Raw genomic sequence first — 20684 nt, 5'->3', positions numbered from 1 at the left:
GGTCTGAACATGTACTGGAAGGAAGGTCTAAGCATGTACTGGAAGGCAGGTCTGAACATATACTGGAAGGAAGGTCTGAACATGTACTGGAAGGAAGGTTTGAACATGTACTGGAAGGAAGGTCTAAGCATGTACTGGAAGGCAGGTCTGAACATATACTGGAAGGAAGGTCTGAACATGTACTGGAAGGAAGGTCTGAACATGTACTGGAAGGAAGGTCTAAGCATGTACTGTAAGGCAGGTCTGAACATATACTGGAAGGAAGGTCTGAGCATGTACTGGAAGGAAGGTCTGAACATGTACTGGAAGGAAGGTCTGAACATGTACTGGAAGGAAGGTCTAAGCATGTACTGGAAGGAAGGTCTGAACATATACTGGAAGGAAGGTCTGAACATGTACTGGAAGGAAGGTCTGAACATGTGCTGGAAGGAAGGTTTGAACATATACTGGAAGGAAGGTCTGAACATGTACTGGAAGGAAGGTCTAAGCATGTACTGGAAGGCAGGTCTGAACATGTACTGGAAGGAAGGTCTGAACATGTACTGGAAGGAAGGTCTGAACATGTACTGGAAGGCAGGTCTGAACATATACTGGAAGGAAGGTCTGAACATGTACTGGAAGGAAGGTCTGAACATGTACTGGAAGGAAGGTCTGAACATGTACTGGAAGGAAGGTCTCCGAGGCACTAAATGTGGTTGCAGGGTACACTGAGACAACACTGTATGTGGTGCTGGAAAGAACAGTCAGTCCAGCAGAGGCTGGACGACATCATCAGTGAACAGCAAAGTGACCTAAAGTTTTGAGAGGTACCGCAGGTCACGACATCAGGAGGTTAGAAAACAGCTAAGTTCAGGTCAATAATATATGTTAAATGTAGCTCTCTTCCTTTTGTTTTCTTATGAGACTTGTGAATTGGCTGTGTTTTTTGTGTCTGGTATTATTGTTTGTGTGTAGTATCAGTAATTGTGTTGTGTCTGGTATTATAAGTTATGGGTTATATATAAAATCTACATCACTAAAAAACATTAGATGTCGTAAGACGACGTCTTCAATTTCTGGTGTTACTGGGAGAACGCTGGGAAGATTTGTCCATGACCATCTCCAAGTCTCCAGTTGTCGTTTAGAGACCTGGGTTGTTCCTGGGAGAGACATCTACTACTCTCCAACTGCTCCCTTCCGTCGTGAACATTTAAACAATCATCATTTTGCTCCTCCTCCTCCACTTCCTCCTCGCCCTCCGAACACCCTAAGGACAGCTGATCCTCCATCTGGAAGGGTAGGTTTAAAAAGAAGGGCTCTGGAATGTATTGAAGGGGCATAGCAGGGGTAATGACATCCACGGGGATGCTGCCCTCAACTAGAGGGACCGGGAGCTGGAGTGTGCCCTGGTGAGGCAGAGTTAGTGGCTCCAATATAACTAAGGACGGACTCGAAGTCTGGTAAATCTCGGTAAGGTCAGTCACTGGGATGCTGTCAGAGAAAGGTAGTGAGTCGAAATTTTCTGGGATTTCACTGTCAAGGCGAGTCCCAGACAGGAGGTCAGACTGACAGGTCACTGGGTTAAAAGTCTCCACCAAGATTCCAGCATTCAGTAGGTCATCAGAGAGGTCATAACAGGAGTCAACAATCTGTAGGTCGTGGCAGAGGTCACCATCCGGCAGGTCATGGAAGGGCTCATCACCTTGCATTCCATGGCAGAGGTCGTCAGTTGCGAGGTCATGAGGTGATCCCTGACTATGGTCACAGAAGTCATCAGTCAGTCCGTGACTCCCAGTCAAGAAGTTAGTCTGAAACTGAACAAGAACATGTTATGACCACGGCGGGGAAGAACTACACTCATGTACAATCTGGAAATAAAAAATATTGATCAGTTCTGACGTCCAGATCGCACTTGCGCTTTGTCAACAAGAACATGAGAGATTAAAGAAATAGATGATAGGTGACACATAGACAGGTAAAAAGAAATCAGATGTAGTTCAGAGAACCGACAAGGTGATAAATTAGACACATCTTGGGTATCTTTATTGAGGAAACGTTTCGCCACACAGTGGCTTCATCAGTCCATACAAATGAGAATTGTGAAAATCAGAAGGAGATTGAGGCAATGAGTCATCAATCTTATTCGATAGACTGATTACATCGACTACAGGCTGAGGGACAGATTACCTCAATCTTCTTCTGATCTTCAGAGTTCTCCTTTGTACTGGACTGATGACGCCACTGTATGGCGAAACGTTTCCTCAGTAAAGATAACCAAGTGCTGCACATGCGTCTAATTTATTAAGGTCTTGTGTGTCTTATTGTAACCCCTACATTCCGGTGCTGAGCACAACAGACTTGCGTGTTCAATCCCTTGTTCATTCCTTGAGAGGGAGGGGTGAAGTAGATGAATATTTAATCAGTTATAAGCAAATAAAATGCATGGCGAGGCACGTTTGGCAGTAGTGTAACACCTGTTGATAATTTAGGAAGTGTTGTGAAGGCTCGAACCACAGTTATTAGTGTCAAATATCCGCTTGTAAACATCTCAGCTGTTTTCCACCACTTGATCTGCCTTCATTCTCTCTTTTCTGATTTGTCTTTTGATTTTTTTCCCATTTACTGCCTCGGTGCTTGATGATGGTCCATGACTGACCGAAACGAAACTCTCTAAAGAGTGTTTGTTGCAAATTGTTGCACCCACGTTATTGTGTCTTGTTATCCCTCCCACAGTCTTCCTCACTACCCTCCCATAGTCTTCCTCACTACCCTCCCACAGTCTTCCTCACTACCCTCCCACAGTCTTCCTCACTACCTTCCCACAGTCTTCCTCACCACCCTCCCACAGTCTTCCTCACTACCCTCCCACAGTCTTCCTCGCTACCCTCCCACAGTCTTCCTCGCTACCCTCCCACAGTCTTCCTCACCACCCTCCCACAGGCTTCCACACTACCCTCCTACAGTCTTCCTCACTACCCTCTCACAGTCTTCCACACTACCCTCCCACAGTCTTCCTCACTACCCTCCCACAGTCTTCCTCGCTACCCTCCCACAGTCTTCCTCGCTACCCTCCCACAGTCTTCCTCACCACCCTCCCACAGGCTTCCACACTACCCTCCCACAGTCTTCCTCACTACCCTCCCACAGTCTTCCTCACTACCCTCCCACAGTCTTCCACACTACCCTCCCACAGTCTTCCACACTACCCTCCCACAGTCTTCCTCACTACCCTCCCACAGTCTTCCACACTACCCTCCCACAGTCTTCCACACTACCCTCCCACAGTCTTCCTCACTACCCTCCCACAGTCTTCCTCACTACCCTCCCACAGTCTTCCTCACTACCCTCTCACAGTCTTCCACACTACCCTCCCACAGTCTTCCACACTACCCTCCCACAGTCTTCCACACTACCCTCCCACAGTCTTCCACACTACCCTCCCACAGTCTTCCACACTACCCTCCCACAGTCTTCCTCACTACCCTCCCACAGTCTTCCTCACTACCCTCCCACAGTCTTCCACACTACCCTCCCACAGTCTTCCACACCACCCTCCCACAGTCTTCCACACTACCCTCCCACAGTCTTCCTAACTACCCTCCCACAGTCTTCCTCACTACCCTCCCACAGTCTTCCACACTACCCTCCCACAGTCTTCCTCACCACCCTCCCACAGTCTTCCACACTACCCTCCCACAGTCTTCCTCACTACCCTCCCACAGTCTTCCTCACTACCCTCCCACAGTCTTCCACACTACCCTCCCACAGTCTTCCTCACCACCCTCCCACAGTCTTCCACACTACCCTCCCACAGTCTTCCACACTACCCTCCCACAGTCTTCCACACTACCCTCCCACAGTCTTCCACACTACCCTCCCACAGTCTTCCACACTACCCTCCCACAGTCTTCCTCACTACCCTCCCACAGTCTTCCTCACTACCCTCCCACAGTCTTCCTCACTACCTTCCCACAGTCTGCCTCACCACCCTCCCACAGTCTTCCTCACTACCCTCCCACAGTCTTCCTCACCACCCTCCCACAGTCTTCCACACTACCCTCCCACAGTCTTCCACACTACCCTCCCACAGTCTTCCTCACTACCCTCCCACAGTCTTCCTCACTACCCTCCCACAGTCTTCCTCACCACCCTCCCACAGTCTTCCTCACTACTCTCCCACAGTCTTCCTCACCACCCTCCCACAGTCTTCCTCACCACCCTCCCACAGTCTTCCTCACTACCCTCCAACAGTCTTCCTCACTACCCTCCCACAGTCTTCCTCACTACCCTCCCACAGTCTTCCACACTACCCTCCCACACTCTTCCTCACTACTCTCCCACAGTCTTCCTCACAACCCTCCCACAGTCTTCCTCACTACCCTCCCACAGTCTTCCTCACTACCCTCCCACAGTCTTCCTCACCACCCTCCCACAGTCTTCCTCACTACCCTCCCACAGTCTTCCTCACCACCCTCCCACAGTCTTCCTCACTACCCTCCCACAGTTTTCCTCACTACCCTCCCACAGTCTTCCTCACTACCCTCCCACAGTCTTCCTCACCACCCTCCCACAGTCTTCCACACTACCCTCCCACAGTCTTCCTCACTACCCTCCCACAGTCTTCCTCACCACCCTCCCACAGTCTTCCTCACTACCCTCCCACAGTCTTCCTCACCACCCTCCCACAGTCTTCCTCACCACCCTCCCACAGTCTTCCTCACTACCCTCCCACAGTCTTCCTCACTACCCTCCCACAGTCTTCCTCACTACCCTCCCACAGTCTTCCACACTACCCTCCCACAGTCTTCCTCACTACCCTCCCACAGTCTTCCTCACTACCCTCCCACAATCTTCCTCACTACCCTCCCACAGTCTTCCTCACCACCCTCCCAGTCTTCCTCACCACCCTCCCACAGTCTTCCTCACTACCCTCCCACAGTCTTCCTCACTACCCTCCCACAGTCTTCCACACTACCCTCCCACAGTCTTCCTCACCACCCTCCCACAGTCTTCCTCACTACCTTCCCACTGTCTTCCTCACTACCCTCCCACAATCTTCCTCACCACCCTCCCACAGTCTTCCACACTACCCTCCCACAGTCTTCCTCACCACATTCTCACAGTCTTCCTCACCACCCTCTCACAGTCTTCCTCACTACCCTCCCACAGTCTTCCTCACCCCCCCCACAGTCTTCCTCACCACCCTCCCACAGTCTTCCTCACCACCCTCCCACAGTCTTCCTCACTACCCTCCCACAGTCTTCCTCACCACCCTCCTACAGTCTTCCTCACCACCCTCCCACAGTCTTCCTCACTACCCTCCCACAGTCTTCCTCACCACCCTCCCACAGTCTTCCTCACTACCCTCCCACAGTCTTCCTCACTACCCTCCCACAGTCTTCCTCACTACCCTCCGACAATCTTCCACACTACCCTCCCACAATCTTCCTCACCACCCTTCCTCAGTCTTCCTCACCACCCTCCCACAGTCTTCCTCACCACCCTCCCACAGTCTTCCTCACCACCCTCCCACAGTCTTCCTCACTACCCTCCCACAATCTTCCACACCACCCTCCCACAGTCTTCCTCACTACCCTCCCACAGTCTTCCTCACTACCCTCCCACAATCTTCCACACTACCCTCCCACAATCTTCCTCACCACCCTCCCACAGTCTTCCTCACTACCCTAACACAGTCTTCCTCACTACCCTCCCACAGTCTTCCTCACCACCCTCCCACAGTCTTCCTCACTACCCTCCCACAGTCTTCCTCACTACCCTCCCACAGTCTTCCTCACTACCTTCCCACAGTCTGCCTCACCACCCTCCCACAGTCTTCCTCACTACCCTCCCACAGTCTTCCTCACCACCCTCCCACAGTCTTCCTCACTACCCTCCTACAGTCTTCCACACTACCCTCCCACAGTCTTCCTCACCACCCTCCCACAGTCTTCCTCACTACCTTCCCACTGTCTTCCTCACTACCCTCCCACAATCTTCCTCACCACCCTCCCACAGTCTTCCACACTACCCTCCCACAGTCTTCCTCACCACCCTCACACAGTCTTCCTCACTACCCTCCCACAGTCTTCCTCACCCCCCCCCCACAGTCTTCCTCACTACCCTCCCACAGTCTTCCTCACCACCCACCATAATCTTCCTCACTACCCTCCCACAGTCTTCCTCACCACCCTCCTACAGTCTTCCTCACCACCCTCCCACAGTCTTCCTCACTACCCTCCCACAGTCTTCCTCACCACCCTCCCACAGTCTTCCTCACTACCCTCCCACAGTCTTCCTCACTACCCTCCCACAATCTTCCACACTACCCTCCCACAATCTTCCTCACCACCCTTCCTCAGTCTTCCTCACCACCCTCCCACAGTCTTCCTCACCACCCTCCCACAGTCTTCCTCACCACCCTCCCACAGTCTTCCTCACCACCCTCCCACAGTCTTCCTCACTACCCTCCCACAATCTTCCACACCACCCTCCCACAGTCTTCCTCACTACCCTCCCACAGTCTTCCTCACTACCCTCCCACAATCTTCCACACTACCCTCCCACAATCTTCCTCACCACCCTCCCACAGTCTTCCTCACTACCCTCCCACAGTCTTCCTCACCACCCTCCCACAGTCTTCCTCACCACCCTCCCACAGTCTTCCTCACTACCCTCCCACAGTCTTCCTCACCACCCTCCCACAGTCTTCCTCACCACCCTCCCACAGTCTTCCTCACTACCCTCCCACAGTCTTCCTCACTACCCTCCCACAGTCTTCCTCACCACCCTCCCACAGTCTTCCTCACCACCCTCCCACAGTCTTCCTCACCACCCTCCCACAGTCTTCCTCACCACCCTCCCACAGTCTTCCTCACTACCCTCCCACATTCTTCCACACTACCCTCCCACAATCTTCCTCACTACCCTCCCACAGTCTTCCTCACTACCCTCCCACAGTCTTCCACACTACCCTCCCACAGTCTTCCTCACCACCCTCCCACAGTCTTCCTCACTACCCTCCCACAATCTTCCTCACCACCCTCCCACAGTCTTCCTCACTACCCTCCCACAGTCTTCCACACTACCCTCCCACAATCTTCCTCACCACCCTCCCACAGTCTTCCACACTACCCTCCCACAGTCTTCCTCACCACGCTCCCACAGTCTTCCTCACTACCCTCCCACAATCTTCCTCACCACCCTCCCACAGTCTTCCTCACCACCCTCCCACAGTCTTCCTCACTACCCTCCCACAATCTTCCTCACCACCCTCCCACAGTCTTCCACACTACCCTCCCACAGTCTTCCTCACCACCCTCCCACAGTCTTCCACACTACCCTCCCACAGTCTTCCTCACCACCCTCCCACAGTCTTCCTCACTACCCTCCCACAATCTTCCTCACCACCCTCCCACAGTCTTCCTCACCACCCTCCCACAGTCTTCCTCACTACCCTCCCACAGTCTTCCTCACTACCCTCCCACAGTCTTCCTCACCACCCTCCCACAGTCTTCCTCACCACCCTCCCACAGTCTTCCTCACCACCCTCCCACAGTCTTCCTCACTACCCTCCCACAGTCTTCCTCACCACCCTCCCACAGTCTTCCTCACTACCCTCCCACAGTCTTCCTCACCACCCTCCCACAGTCTTCCTCACCACCCTCCCACAGTCTTCCTCACTACCCTCCCACAATCTTCCACACTACCCTCCCACAGTCTTCCTCACCACCCTCCCACAGTCTTCCTCACTACCCTCCCACAGTCTTCCTCACCACCCTCCCACAGTCTTCCTCACTACCCTCCCACAGTCTTCCTCACCACCCTCCCACAGTCTTCCTCACTACCCTCCCACAGTCTTCCTCACCACCCTCCCACAGTCTTCCTCACTGCAGGTTGGTCTGCTTTATCGTTTGTAAAACATCATAAAAGCTGCAACCGTCTGGCTCACACACTCGTCCAGATTACTGGAGTGTTGCTGGGCAGGTTAGAGGCAGCCAGACGAGGGAGTTACAGCAGCGAAGTGCCAGGGAAGTGCCAGGGAAGTGCCAAGGAAGTGCCAAGGGACAGAGTGTTGAGGAGGGAACATGGAGGACCAAGAAATTGTTACTCAAGTGGAGCTAAGACGATGTCAGCTCTCTCTCTCTGTCCATACAAACACACACATTATAAATAAATATATATATATATATATATATATATATATATATATATATATATATATATATATATATATATATATATTTATATATATATATATATATATATATATATATATATATATATATATATATATATATATATATATATATAATGTGTGTATGCATGTAAAACAGTGATTACTGTCCTGAAAACTGCATTTTACAAGAAACTTGTGTTATACGAAGTGAAGAACTTTCGGTAAAATAGGGTTACGTTCCTGCAACCTCCAAAAATGCAAAACAAATTTTTGAAAATTGTTCAAGATGTCAAAACCAACAGCTTGACTAAAATTCTAGTTGCTGTTCCTTATTGATAGCCCAGACAAATATATATAATAAAGATGAATGCATTTGATGAGGTAGTAACCAAAAAATGCATTTTTATGGTAACTCTAAGTGTGGTAGTGGTGGTGATCGTTGGATATTAAGGGCTACACGGCTTGAGCTGTCCAAGCCCTTCATCCAGTGGTTTGGACAGTTGGTCATGATCAGTAAGGTGTAAACTGTGGCAACCCTTAACAACAAGAACAACATGGCTGCTTCACAATCCAATTATATTGTTACAACATAATTTTCTGGTTAACTTTTTCACATTTTATTATCAATCGACAGCATATATAACAATTGTATAAATATAGCAGTGGTGGGTAAATAACTGTTAAAGGCACGGAAATGTGTAAATTACAGTGACTAATGGGAATAAAGACTTGAACCTTCCCATCTTCACACTTCTAATATCTAAATTTCCTAAGAAAGCATCAGAATTTTACATTTTATTTTCTGCTTAGCACCTCTGACATGAATAGCATTCCTCTTGGGTGCCTTGGTTAATGCCCAGAAACAAGAGGGTTGATGAAAAGATTAAAAATCGATTGAATAACACATGGTTGAGCAAATATTGGATATGTACATGCAGTAGCATGCTGCATGGGTGAGGGTTGACAGTATCCCACAATGTTCTAATGTGAATTGGCATGCAACATGGGCCCAGGTTTATTTTTCCAAAAGTTACGGCATGGTGCAGCATGTATTGTTGGTTTCCTCGTGCAATGTGATAATGGAAAATAGAATTTCATTTGTGTTTTATTGAAAATGCGCAGTGTGAATACTTGTTATGTGTGTGTGTGTGTGTGTGTGTGTGTGTGTGTGTAACTCTACTGTATTTGTATTTTCATACATGTAAATGGGTGTGCAAATATCAATATCTTTTCAACACTGGCTATTTCCCACCGAGACAGGGTGGTAACCCAAAAGAGAAGAAACACTTCCACCATCTCTCACTCCGTCACTGTCTTGCCAGAACATCTCAAATACTACAATTCAAAACTGCAAATATCCCCACTCTTCCTTCAGAGTGCATGCACTGTACCTCCCACCTCCAGGACTCAATTCCGGCTAGCCAGTTTCCCTGAATCCCTTCATAAATGTTACTTTGCTAACACTCCAACAGCACATCAAGTCATAAAAAACCACTTGCCTCCACTCGCTCTCATATATATATATATATATATATATATATATATATATATATATATATATATATATATATATATATATATATATATATAATATATATATATTTTTAACAAGTCGGCCATCTCCCACCGAGGCAGGGTGACCCAAAAAGAAAGAAAAAATCCCCAAAAAGAAAATACCTTCATCATCATTCAACACTTTCACCACACTCACACATAATCACTGTTTTTGCAGATGTGCTCAGAACACAACAGATTAGAAGCATATACTTATAAAGATACACAACATATCCCTCCAAACTGCTAATATCCCAAACCCCTCCTTTAAAGTGCAGGCATTGTACTTCCCATTTCCAGGACTCAAGTCTGGCTATATAAAAATAACCGGTTTCCCTGAATCCCTTCACTAAATATTGCTCACACTCCAACAGCTCATCAGGCCCCAAATACCATTTGTCTCCATTCACTCCTATCTAACACGCGCACGCATGCTTGCTGGAAGTCCAAGCCCCTCGCTCACAAAACCTCCTTTACTCCCTCCGTCCAACCTTTTCGAGGACGACCCCAACCCCATCTTCCTTCCCCTACAGATTTATATGCTCTCCATGTCATTCTACTTTGACCTATTCTCTCTAAATGACCAAACCACCTCAACAACCCCTCTTCTGCCCTCTGACTAATGCTTTTATTAACTCCACACCTTCTCCTAATTTCCACACTCCGAATTTTCTGCATAATATTTACACCACACATTGCCCTTAGACAGGACATCTCCACTGCCTCCAAATGCCTCCTCGCTGCTGCATTTACCACCCAAGCTTCACACCCATATAAGAGTGTTGGTACTACTATACTTTCATACATTCCCTTTTTTGCCTCCATAGATAACGTTTTTTTGTCTCCACATATACCTCAACGCACCACTCACCTTTTTTCCCTCATCAATTCCATGATCAACCTCTTCCTTCATAAATCCATCCGCCGACACGTCAACTCCCAAGTATCTGAAAACATTCACTTCTTCCATACTCCTCCTCCCCAATTTGATATCCAATTTTTCTTTATCTAAATCATTTGATACCCTCATCACCTTACTCTTTTCTATGTTCACTTTCAACTTTCTACCTTTACACACATTCTCAAACTCATCCACTAACCTTTGCAATTTTTCTTTAGAATCTCCCATAAGCACAGTATCATCAGCAAAAAGTAACTGTGTCACTTACCATTTTGTATTTAATTCCCCATAATTTAATCCCACCCCTCTCCCGAACACCCTAGCATTTACTTCTTTTACAACCCCATCTATAAATATATTAAACAACCATGGTGACATTACACATCCCTGTCTAAGACCTACTTTTACCGGGAAGTATTCTCCCTCTTTTCTACACACCCTAACCTGAGCCTCACTATCCTCATAAAAGCTCTTTACAGCATTTAGTAACTTACCACCTATTCCATATACTTGCAACATCTGCCACATTGCTCCTCTATCCACTCTATCATATGCCTTTTCTAAATCCATAAATGCAATAAAAACTTCCCTACCTTTATCTAAATACTGTTCACATATATCCGTCAATGTAAACACTTGATCTACACATCCCCTACCCACTCTGAAACCTCCTTGCTCATCCGCAATCCTACATTCTGTCTTACCTCTAATTCTTTCAATTATAACCTTACCATACACTTTTCCTGGTATACTCAGTAAACTTATTCCTCTATAATTTTTACAATCTCTTTTATCCCCTTTCCCTTTATATAAAGGGACTATACATGCTCTCCGCCAATCCCTAGGTACCTTCCCCTCTTTCATACATTTATTAAACAAAAATACCAACCACTCCAACACTATATCTCCGCCTGCTTTTAACATTTCTGTCATGATCCCATCAGTTCCATCTGCTTTACCCCCTTTCATTCTACGTAATGCCTCACGTACCTCCACCACACTTACATTTTGCTCTTCTTCACTCCTAAAAGATGGTATACCTCCCTGGCCAGTGCATAAAATTACTGCCTCCCTTTCTTCGTCAACATTTAAAAGTTCCTCAAAATATTCTCGCTATCTACCCAATACCTCCATCTCCCCATCTACTAACTCCTCTCTCTCTCTCTCTCTCTCTCTCTCTCTCTCTATATATATATATATATATATATATATATATATATATATATACAGTGCCTGCACTCTGAAGGAGGGGTGTTAATGTTGCAGTTTAAAAACTGTAGTGTAAAGCACCCTTCTGGCAAGACAATGATGGAGTGAATGTTGGTGAAAGTTTTTCTTTTTCGGGCCACCCTGCCTTGGTGGGAATCGGCCAGTGTGATAAATAATATATATATATATATATATATATATATATATATATATATATATATATATATATATATATATATATATATATATATATATATATATATATATATGATAAGGTATGTCTGTATCTATGAAAATCAATCACAATACACTCGTGGGAACTGACAGGATGTACAGGGACAGAATTTTCATGAGGATGGAAACAGGCACACAAGGGTAGAATGGGAAGTTAAAAAAACGGATGAGTTGTAGGGATGTTAAGAAGTATTTTTCGGCCTCAGAGTGGTTAGAAAGTGGAACAGTCTGAGTATCAAAGGGGTGGAGGCAAAATCCATTCATACCTTTAATAATTCATGCAATTAGTGGTTAAACAACCAGGAGAGAATCCAGTGGCAGTCGAGTCACAGGAGCTGTGACTTGACACCTGCAACCACATATAGGTAAGTACACACACACACACAGGAGCTGTGATTCAACCCCTACAGCCACATACAGGTGAGTACACTCATGTACATACACACACACACAAATAATACTCAGTCAAATATTGATACAAAAGTGTATTATACAGCATACAATTATAGAAAAAAATACATAATATAATAAACACATAATGAAAATGAATTAAAGAACATAAACAATACATCGTACGACACTTTTGTTGATAAAAGTAAGGATTTCAAAACATAAGAGTGTATGTGAAAGAGAGGGAGTGTATGTAAGTGTATGTGAGAAAGTGTGTATGTAAGAATGAGGGAGTGTATGCAAGTGTATGTGAGAAAGTGTGTATGTAAGAATGAGGGAGTGTATACAAGTGTATGTGAGAAAGTATGTATGTAAGAATGAGGGAGTGTATGCAAGTGTATGTGAGAAAGTGTGTATGTAAGAATGAGGGAGTGTATGCAAGTGTATGTGAGAAAGTATGTATGTAAGAATGAGGGAGTGTATGCAAGTGTATGTGAGAAAGTGTGTATGCAAGAATGAGGGAGTGTATGCAAGTGTATGTGAGAAAGTGTGTATGTAAGAATGAGGGAGTGTATGCAAGTGTATGTGAGAAAGTGTGTATGTAAGAATGAGGGAGTGTATGCAAGTGTATGTGAGAAAGTGTGTATGTAAGAATGAGGGAGTGTATGCAAGTGTATGTGAGAAAGTGTGTATGCAAGAATGAGGGAGTGTATGCGACAGAGTGTATGCGAGAGTGTATGAAAGAGTGTATGCGAGAGAGTGCAAATGAGCCACATATTAAGAATACATCTCATATTATCCCAGTACCTGTCTATATTATGTGAGGTTTACTGTAAGTAATATTGTATTGACATTGGTTAAAGAGTCTGGATACAAAACATTTATCCGAGTAATGCTGTGTAGTATACTTGAGGGGATATACCTGTGGCAAGTATACCTGGAGGTATAACACTTGAATATACCACAAGAACGTAAGGATGTGGTGGCACTGCAGCAGGCCTACTGGCCCATGCTAGGCAGGTCCAGCTTACACATCACCGATCCAAGTTAGACCGAAACATCGACATACGTTTCAGTCTCCTAAGTGCTGGTTGTGTATTGTTCCATCGATAGTATTGTGAGTTTTAATTATTATTCTTCCTGTACAATCTGTTCTTAAAGCTACTTGAAGTTCTGGTTTCACTGACGCTACTTGGGAGTTTGTGCCACTCATCTACAACTCAACTGCCAAAGCACTACCTCCATATATCCTTTCTAAATCTAAATCTGTCCAACTTTGGGTTCATTACCGCGAGTCCTGTCTTGGTTAGATATTTTCAGTACTGTATTTACATCCCCTTCAATCCAGCTTTCCACTTGTTCCCTCAGTCCTTGTACACTTCAGGCCTTGTACACTTCAGGCCTTGTACACTTCAGTCCTTGTACACTTCAGTTTTGTTATAATAACAATAATCACAAATTCTACGTCTCTCCAGAGGCAGTAAATTCAGAACTTTCATCCTGTCTTCGTTGCAAAGATTTCTGTTGCTCTGAATCAGCTTCACATGAAGGAATATTTCAATATAAAGAAAATTATATATAATGGAGGACTCGGGTATTGGAAATCTATAGTGTGTTAGCAGCCCCTTGGATCAATGGTGGACACGACTGAGGGACTCGAGATGACGCTCGTGGAGAAATGTTTCCTCTCAGTAATGTCCTGAACTGTTCATAAGTGTGTACACATGGTACTGGATACCACAGGTCCTCCTGAGTACCAGGAGGAGGAGGAATCCCAACCCACTGGCGTGGGTTCAGCACATCCCATGGTGTTCATGTCAACATTTGACGAGTTGATAAATTAGACACATGAGCAACACTTGGGTATATTTCTTGAGGAAACGTTTCGCCACACAGTGGCTTCATCAGTCCATACACAGAAGAATGGAGAAGATCAGAAGGATTCTGAGGTAATCTGTCCCTCAGCCTGGAGTCGATGTAATCAGTGCATAAATCTTGAAAAGACTAACTAGTGCCTTCTTGCCACACAGTGTGGTGGAGGTTCGACCCTTCGTTCTGCAGTGGAAAAAGTCACTAACCTATTGGACCGATCACTTAACAATGGCTCAGTGTCATCATAACAAAGGATCCTCCTCCCCCTCCATAATTATTATTACAAAAACAGTATACAATACCGATAAGCAGATTAACAAGGCACTTGAACAACGCCTGGGTACCTTTATTGTGAAAGATAATAAAGACAGTTATAGACAGGATGTTCCAGGGAGGGGACACAGAAACAAGAGGCCACAATTGGAAGTTGAAGACACAAATGAGTCAGAGAGATATTAGGAAGTATTTCTTCAGTCATAGAGTTGTAAGGCAGTGGAATAGCCTAGAAAATGACGTAGTGGAGGCAGGAACCATACACAGTTTTAAGACGAGGTTTGATAAAGCTCATGGAGCGGGGAGAGAGAGGGCCCAGTAGCAACCGGTGAAGAGGCGGGGCCAGGAGCTAAGACTCGACCCCTGCAACCACAAATAGGTGAGTACAAATAGGTGAGTACACTTGTCTCAGTCCTCCCACACTCAGCTCAGATGAGGATCACACCGTAAGTCCTCTCTTAGAAGAATCGTTGATAAGAGTATAAACTGGTTTAGAAAGAAATGAGTGAATACTAGCAAATATTAGACAGCTTTTCGGCCCTGTGACCTTGATCACTTGTAACATACAGAAGTTAAAAAGACAGTATATGTAAGTGGACAGTGAGGTATTAGTGTTGCTTAGTGACCTTCATTGAAGACAATTGTGTTGTTGGAGTCTGAGCGACGCTCAGGACCGAAACGTTTTCTATTTGCTTGCATTTACTCTCATATCTTTCTAAACTAAGTTGTTTGTATTTATTATCAAAGTTTATAACGTAATTGCCTCTCTTACGTCAAGACTAATGAAGTTTTCTTAAAAGTACTTTGGAGGAGGGGATTAAATTAATCCAGGACAATGAGATTAACGGGGATTACATCCTCTGTGAAGAGCAGGCAAAGGTGCCTTGATACAATATTGCAGTAAATCCTTGTAATCTGTAACAATCAGAAGTGTCTTGATGCAGATACATCAAGGTGAACGATGAAATCAAGAATCTCATGCGCCTTATACGCCGGACGGTAAGTGTAGGTGAGTGGGACCAGACTGTTTTGCCTGAAGGTTTCTGGACACACACGGACGGATCTATCATGAAACTAATGAAGTTTAAGCTTCAGGATCTCTCTAATCCCAGAGGGGGCCCTTGAAGTTTAAGGTTCAGGGCCCCTAATCCCGGAGGGGCCCCTGAAGCCACTTTAGTCCACACTGTTTATAAATTTTGGGTCTACTGTATGAGAAGGATTTTTAAAAAATAATATTAATAATATAGTGCAATACAAAACAAAATAATAGAATAAAGATAAGAAGATTGTTGAAGTATCATATAGGCAAGCCGTTTTTGGTTGCCATGGTGACCCCGTAAAGTTCTAGCTCCAGGGCCACAAAAATGTAGGTTATCCAGGCAGAGTCGAATAGGTAAAAATTAAGGATATTTTGTAAATATTTGCTTATGTCAATACCTTACATCAGAATTTGTGTTGATGAGAGGAGTGTTTGGACAGTTGTGAAGCGAGTCAGAGTACTGGCTGATAACTCAGACATTGTGCAACACTTGTAAACGTTTCGCCATCCAGTGGCTTCGTCAGTCCAATACAGAGAAGAATGGTTGAAGATCAGGGGGAGTTGGACGTAATCAGTCCCTCAGCCTGGAATCGATGTGATTAGTCCATCAGTCTTGATAAGAATACAGTATATGCTTGAAGAAGGGGCTGTATTCTGTATTCTTATCAAAACTGGTGGTCTGATCACACCGATTCCAGAATGAGGGACTGATTACCTCCAGCTCCCCCTGATCTTCAACTATTCTTCTCTGTATTGGACTGACGAAGCCACTATTCGTACGTGTAAGGGAAAAAATGATGGGTAATCAAGAAAGACGAACTGGAGGAAAGATCAAAAAAAATTATTCTCAGATGGTAGGCGCTGCCTTAGGCCTTAGGCCTGCGTCTCGTCTCCGACGGTTCTGACACTGACCAGAGCCACAGGTTGGGTCACACACTCTGGAGTCAGGTCACTCCTGCCATAGTCCCTTACGACCGCCTCCATGGAGGTCGTCTCCTCCAGCGCATGCGGCTCCTCTTGTGGCGACATGAAACCTGCGGAAGGGTACGAGCTATTAGCCAAAAAACGAAAAGGAACTATGACTAGTAAAGTCAGGTCAAAAAAACTCACTAGTACCAGGTCACTTAGTAAAAAAATTCCAAAATGGCGTGTACTAGCTACCACACCTACCGGAGATGAAAGGCGAAATTAAAAATAGTTTTAATGCATAGACAAGGTATCAGGAAGTCGTTTTTTTTAAGTCGCCACAGTGGTAATGGAGAAGGAAAGTACAGCACGGTACCCACATGTCTCCTCCCACACCCAGCTTACTGTGTTGCTATATTGATACACCCTCACACACCGACACACCCAGCTTACTGTGTTGCTATATTGATACACCCTCACACACCCACACACCCAGCTTACTGTGTTGCTATACTGGTACACCCTCACACACCCACACACCCAGCTTACTGTGTTGCTATATTGATACACCCTCACACACCCACACACCCAGCTTACTGTGTTGCTATACTGGTACACCCTCACACACACACACACACACACACACACACACACACACACACACACACACACACACACACACACACACTACCTCACACGTCCACACGCACCCTCACCCCCCACACACACACTACCTCACAAGTCCACACGCACCCTCACCCCCTACACACACTACCTCACACGTCCACACGCACCCTCACCCCCCACACACACACACTACCTCACACGTCCACACGCACCCTCACCCCCCCACACACACACACTACCTCACACGTCCACACGCACCCTCACCCCCCCACACACACACAACCTCACACGTCCACACGCACCCTCACCCCCCCACACACACACACTACCTCACACGTCCACACGCACCCTCACCCCCCCACGCACACACACTACCCCACAAGTCCACACGCACCCTCACCCCCCCCCCCACACACACTACCTCACACGTCCACACGTACCCTCACCCCCCACACACACACACTACCTCACACGTCCACACGCACCCTCACCCCCCCACACACACTCACACACACACACACACACACACACACACACACACACACACACACACACTGCAAGAAGGCCTTTGACACAGTTCCTCACAAGAGATTAGTGCAGAAGCTAGAGCATCAGGCGCATATAACAGGAGGCAACAACGAGTCATGGTACGTAATGATGTATCACAGTGGGCACCTGTGACGAGCGGGGTCCCACAGGGGTCGGTCCTAGGACCAGTGCTATTTTTGGTATATGTGAACGACATGACGGAAGGGTTAGACTCAGAAGTGTCCCTGTTTGCAGATGATGTGAAGTTAATGAGGAGAATTAAATCTGATGAGGACCAGGCAGGACTTCAAAGAGACCTGGACAGACTGGACACCTGGTCCAGCAAATGGCTTCTCGAATTTAATCCTGCCAAATGCAAAGTCATGAAGATAGGGGAAGGGCACAGAAGACCACAGACAGAGTATAGGCTAGGTGGCCAAAGACTGCAAACCTCATTCAAGGAGAAAGATCTTGGGGTGAGTATAACACCGAGCATGTCTCCGGAAGCACACATCAATCAGATAACTGCTGCAGCATATGGGCGCCTGGCAAACCTGAGAACAGCATTCCGACACCTTAGTAAGGAATCATTCAAGACACTGTACACCGTGTATGTCAGGCCCATACTGGAGTATGCAGCACCTGTTTGGAACCCGCACTTGATAAAGCACGTCAAGAAACTAGAGAAAGTACAAAGGTTTGCAACAAGGTTAGTTCCAGAGCTAAGGGAAATGTCCTATGAAGAAAGATTAAGGGAAATCGGCCTGACGACACTGGAGGACAGGAGGGTCAGGGGAGACATGATAACGACATATAAAATACTGCGTGGAATAGACAAGGTGGACAAGGACAGGATGTTCCAGGGAGGGGACACAGAAACAAGAGGCCACAATTGGAAGTTGAAGACACAAATGAGTCACAGAGATAGTAGGAAGTATTTCTTCAGTCATAGAGTTGTAAGGCAGTGGAATAGCCTAGAAAATGACGTAGTGGAGGCAGGAACCATACACAGTTTTAAGACGAGGTTTGATAAAGCTCATGGAGCGGGGAGAGAGAGGGCCTAGTAGCAACCGGTGAAGAGGCGGGGCCAGGAGCTAGGACTCGACCCCTGCAACCACAAATAGGTGAGTACAAATAGGTGAGTACACACTACCTCACACGTCCACACGCACTCTCACCCCCCACACACACACTACCTCACACGTCCACAAGCACCCTCACACCCCACACACACACTACCTCACACGTCCACACGCACTCTTACCCCCCACACACACACTACCTCACACGTCCACACGCACTCTCACCCCCCACACACACACTACCTCACACGTCCACACGCACCCTCACACCCCACACACACACACTACCTCACACGTCCACACGCACCCTCACACCCCACACACACACACTACCTCACACGTCCACACGCACCCTCACCCCCACACACACTCACACTACCTCACACGTCCACACGCACCCTCACCCCCCCACACACACACTACCTCACACGTCCACACGCACCCTCACCCCCACACACACACACTACCTCACACGTCCACACGCACGCTCACCCCCCACACACACACTACCTCACACATCCACACGCACCCTCACCCCTACACACACACACTACCTCACACGTCCACACGCACCCTCACCCCCCACACACACACTACCTCACACGTCCACACGCACCCTCACCCCCACACACACACACACTACCTCACACGTCCACACGCACCCTCACCCCCACACACACATTACCTCACACGTCCACACGCACCCTCACCCCCCCACACACACTACCTCACACGTCCACACGCACCCTCACCCCCCACACACACACTACCTCACACGTCCACACGCACCCTCACCCCCCACACACACACTACCTCACACGTCCACACGCACCCTCACCCCCCACACACACACACTACCTCACACGTCCACACGCACTCTCACCCCCCACACACACACTACCTCACACGTCCACACGCACCCTTACCCCCCCACACACACACACTACCTCACACGTCCACACGCACCCTCACCCCCCCACACACACATACTACCTCACACGTCCACACGCACCCTCACCCCCCACACACACACACTACCTCACACGTCCACACGCACCCTCACCCCCCACACACACGCACACACTACATCACACGTCCACACGCACCCTCACCCCCCCCACACACACACTACCTCACACGTCCACACGCACCCTCTCCCCCCCCCCCAAACACACACACACACACACACACACACACACACACACACACACACAGCAACAAAATGCAAGGAGGCTGAGGAGAGGTTTGTACCCAAGGGTAACAGGAATAATGAAAAAGCCAGGATGAGCCCATGGTTTACCCAAAGGTGCAGGGAGGCAAAAACCAAGTGTGCTAGGGAATGGAAGAAATGTAGAAGGCAAAGGACCCAGGAGAATAAGGAGAGCAGTCGTAGAGCCAGAAACGAATATGCACAGATAAGAAGGGAGGCCCAAAGACAATATGAAAATGACATAGCAGCGAAAGCCAAATCTGACCCGAAACTGTTGTACAGCCACATCAGGAGGAAAACAACAGTCAAGGACCAGGTAATCAGGTTAAGGAAGGAAGGAGGAGAGACAACAAGAAATGACAGTGAAGTATGTGAGGAACTCAACAAGAGATTCAAAGAAGTGTTCACAGAGGAGACAGAAGGGGCTCCAGAAAGACGGAGAGGTGGGGTACACCACCAAGTGCTGGACACAGTGCACACAACCGAGGAAGAAGTGAACAGGCTTCTGAGTGAGTTAGATACCTCAAAGGCAATGGGGCCAGATAACATCTCCCCATGGGTATTGAGAGAGGGAGCAGAGACGCTATGTGTACCCCTAACAACAATATTCAATACATCTATCGAAACAGGGAGATTGCCTGAGGCATGGAAGACAGCAAATGTAGTCCCAATCTTTAAAAAAGGAGAGACATGAAGCACTA

The 20684-nt window shown here is 47.1% G+C and overlaps 1 protein-coding gene across 1 annotated transcript in view; it reads right to left on the bottom strand.

Annotated features, from left to right (window-relative positions):
• Nucleotides 1-629: 629 nt before the first annotated feature.
• LOC128685813 (uncharacterized) overlaps nucleotides 630-20684 on the bottom strand; it is a 154819-nt gene continuing 134764 nt past the window's right edge. The window contains exons 10-11 of the mRNA XM_070087773.1: nucleotides 16543-16664; nucleotides 630-1793 (exon numbers count right to left, since the gene is read on the bottom strand). Of these exons, the coding sequence (XP_069943874.1) occupies nucleotides 1062-1793; nucleotides 16543-16664 (854 nt within the window). The 3' untranslated portion in view covers nucleotides 630-1061. The remainder of the gene's footprint in view (nucleotides 1794-16542; nucleotides 16665-20684) is intronic.

The sequence above is a fragment of the Cherax quadricarinatus genome, chromosome 23 (assembly GCF_038502225.1).
Source record: "Cherax quadricarinatus isolate ZL_2023a chromosome 23, ASM3850222v1, whole genome shotgun sequence".
Taxonomy (NCBI): Eukaryota; Metazoa; Arthropoda; class Malacostraca; order Decapoda; family Parastacidae; genus Cherax; species Cherax quadricarinatus.
The sequence above is the reverse complement of the archived record's forward strand: the minus strand, read 5'-3'. Positions and strand labels throughout refer to the sequence as shown.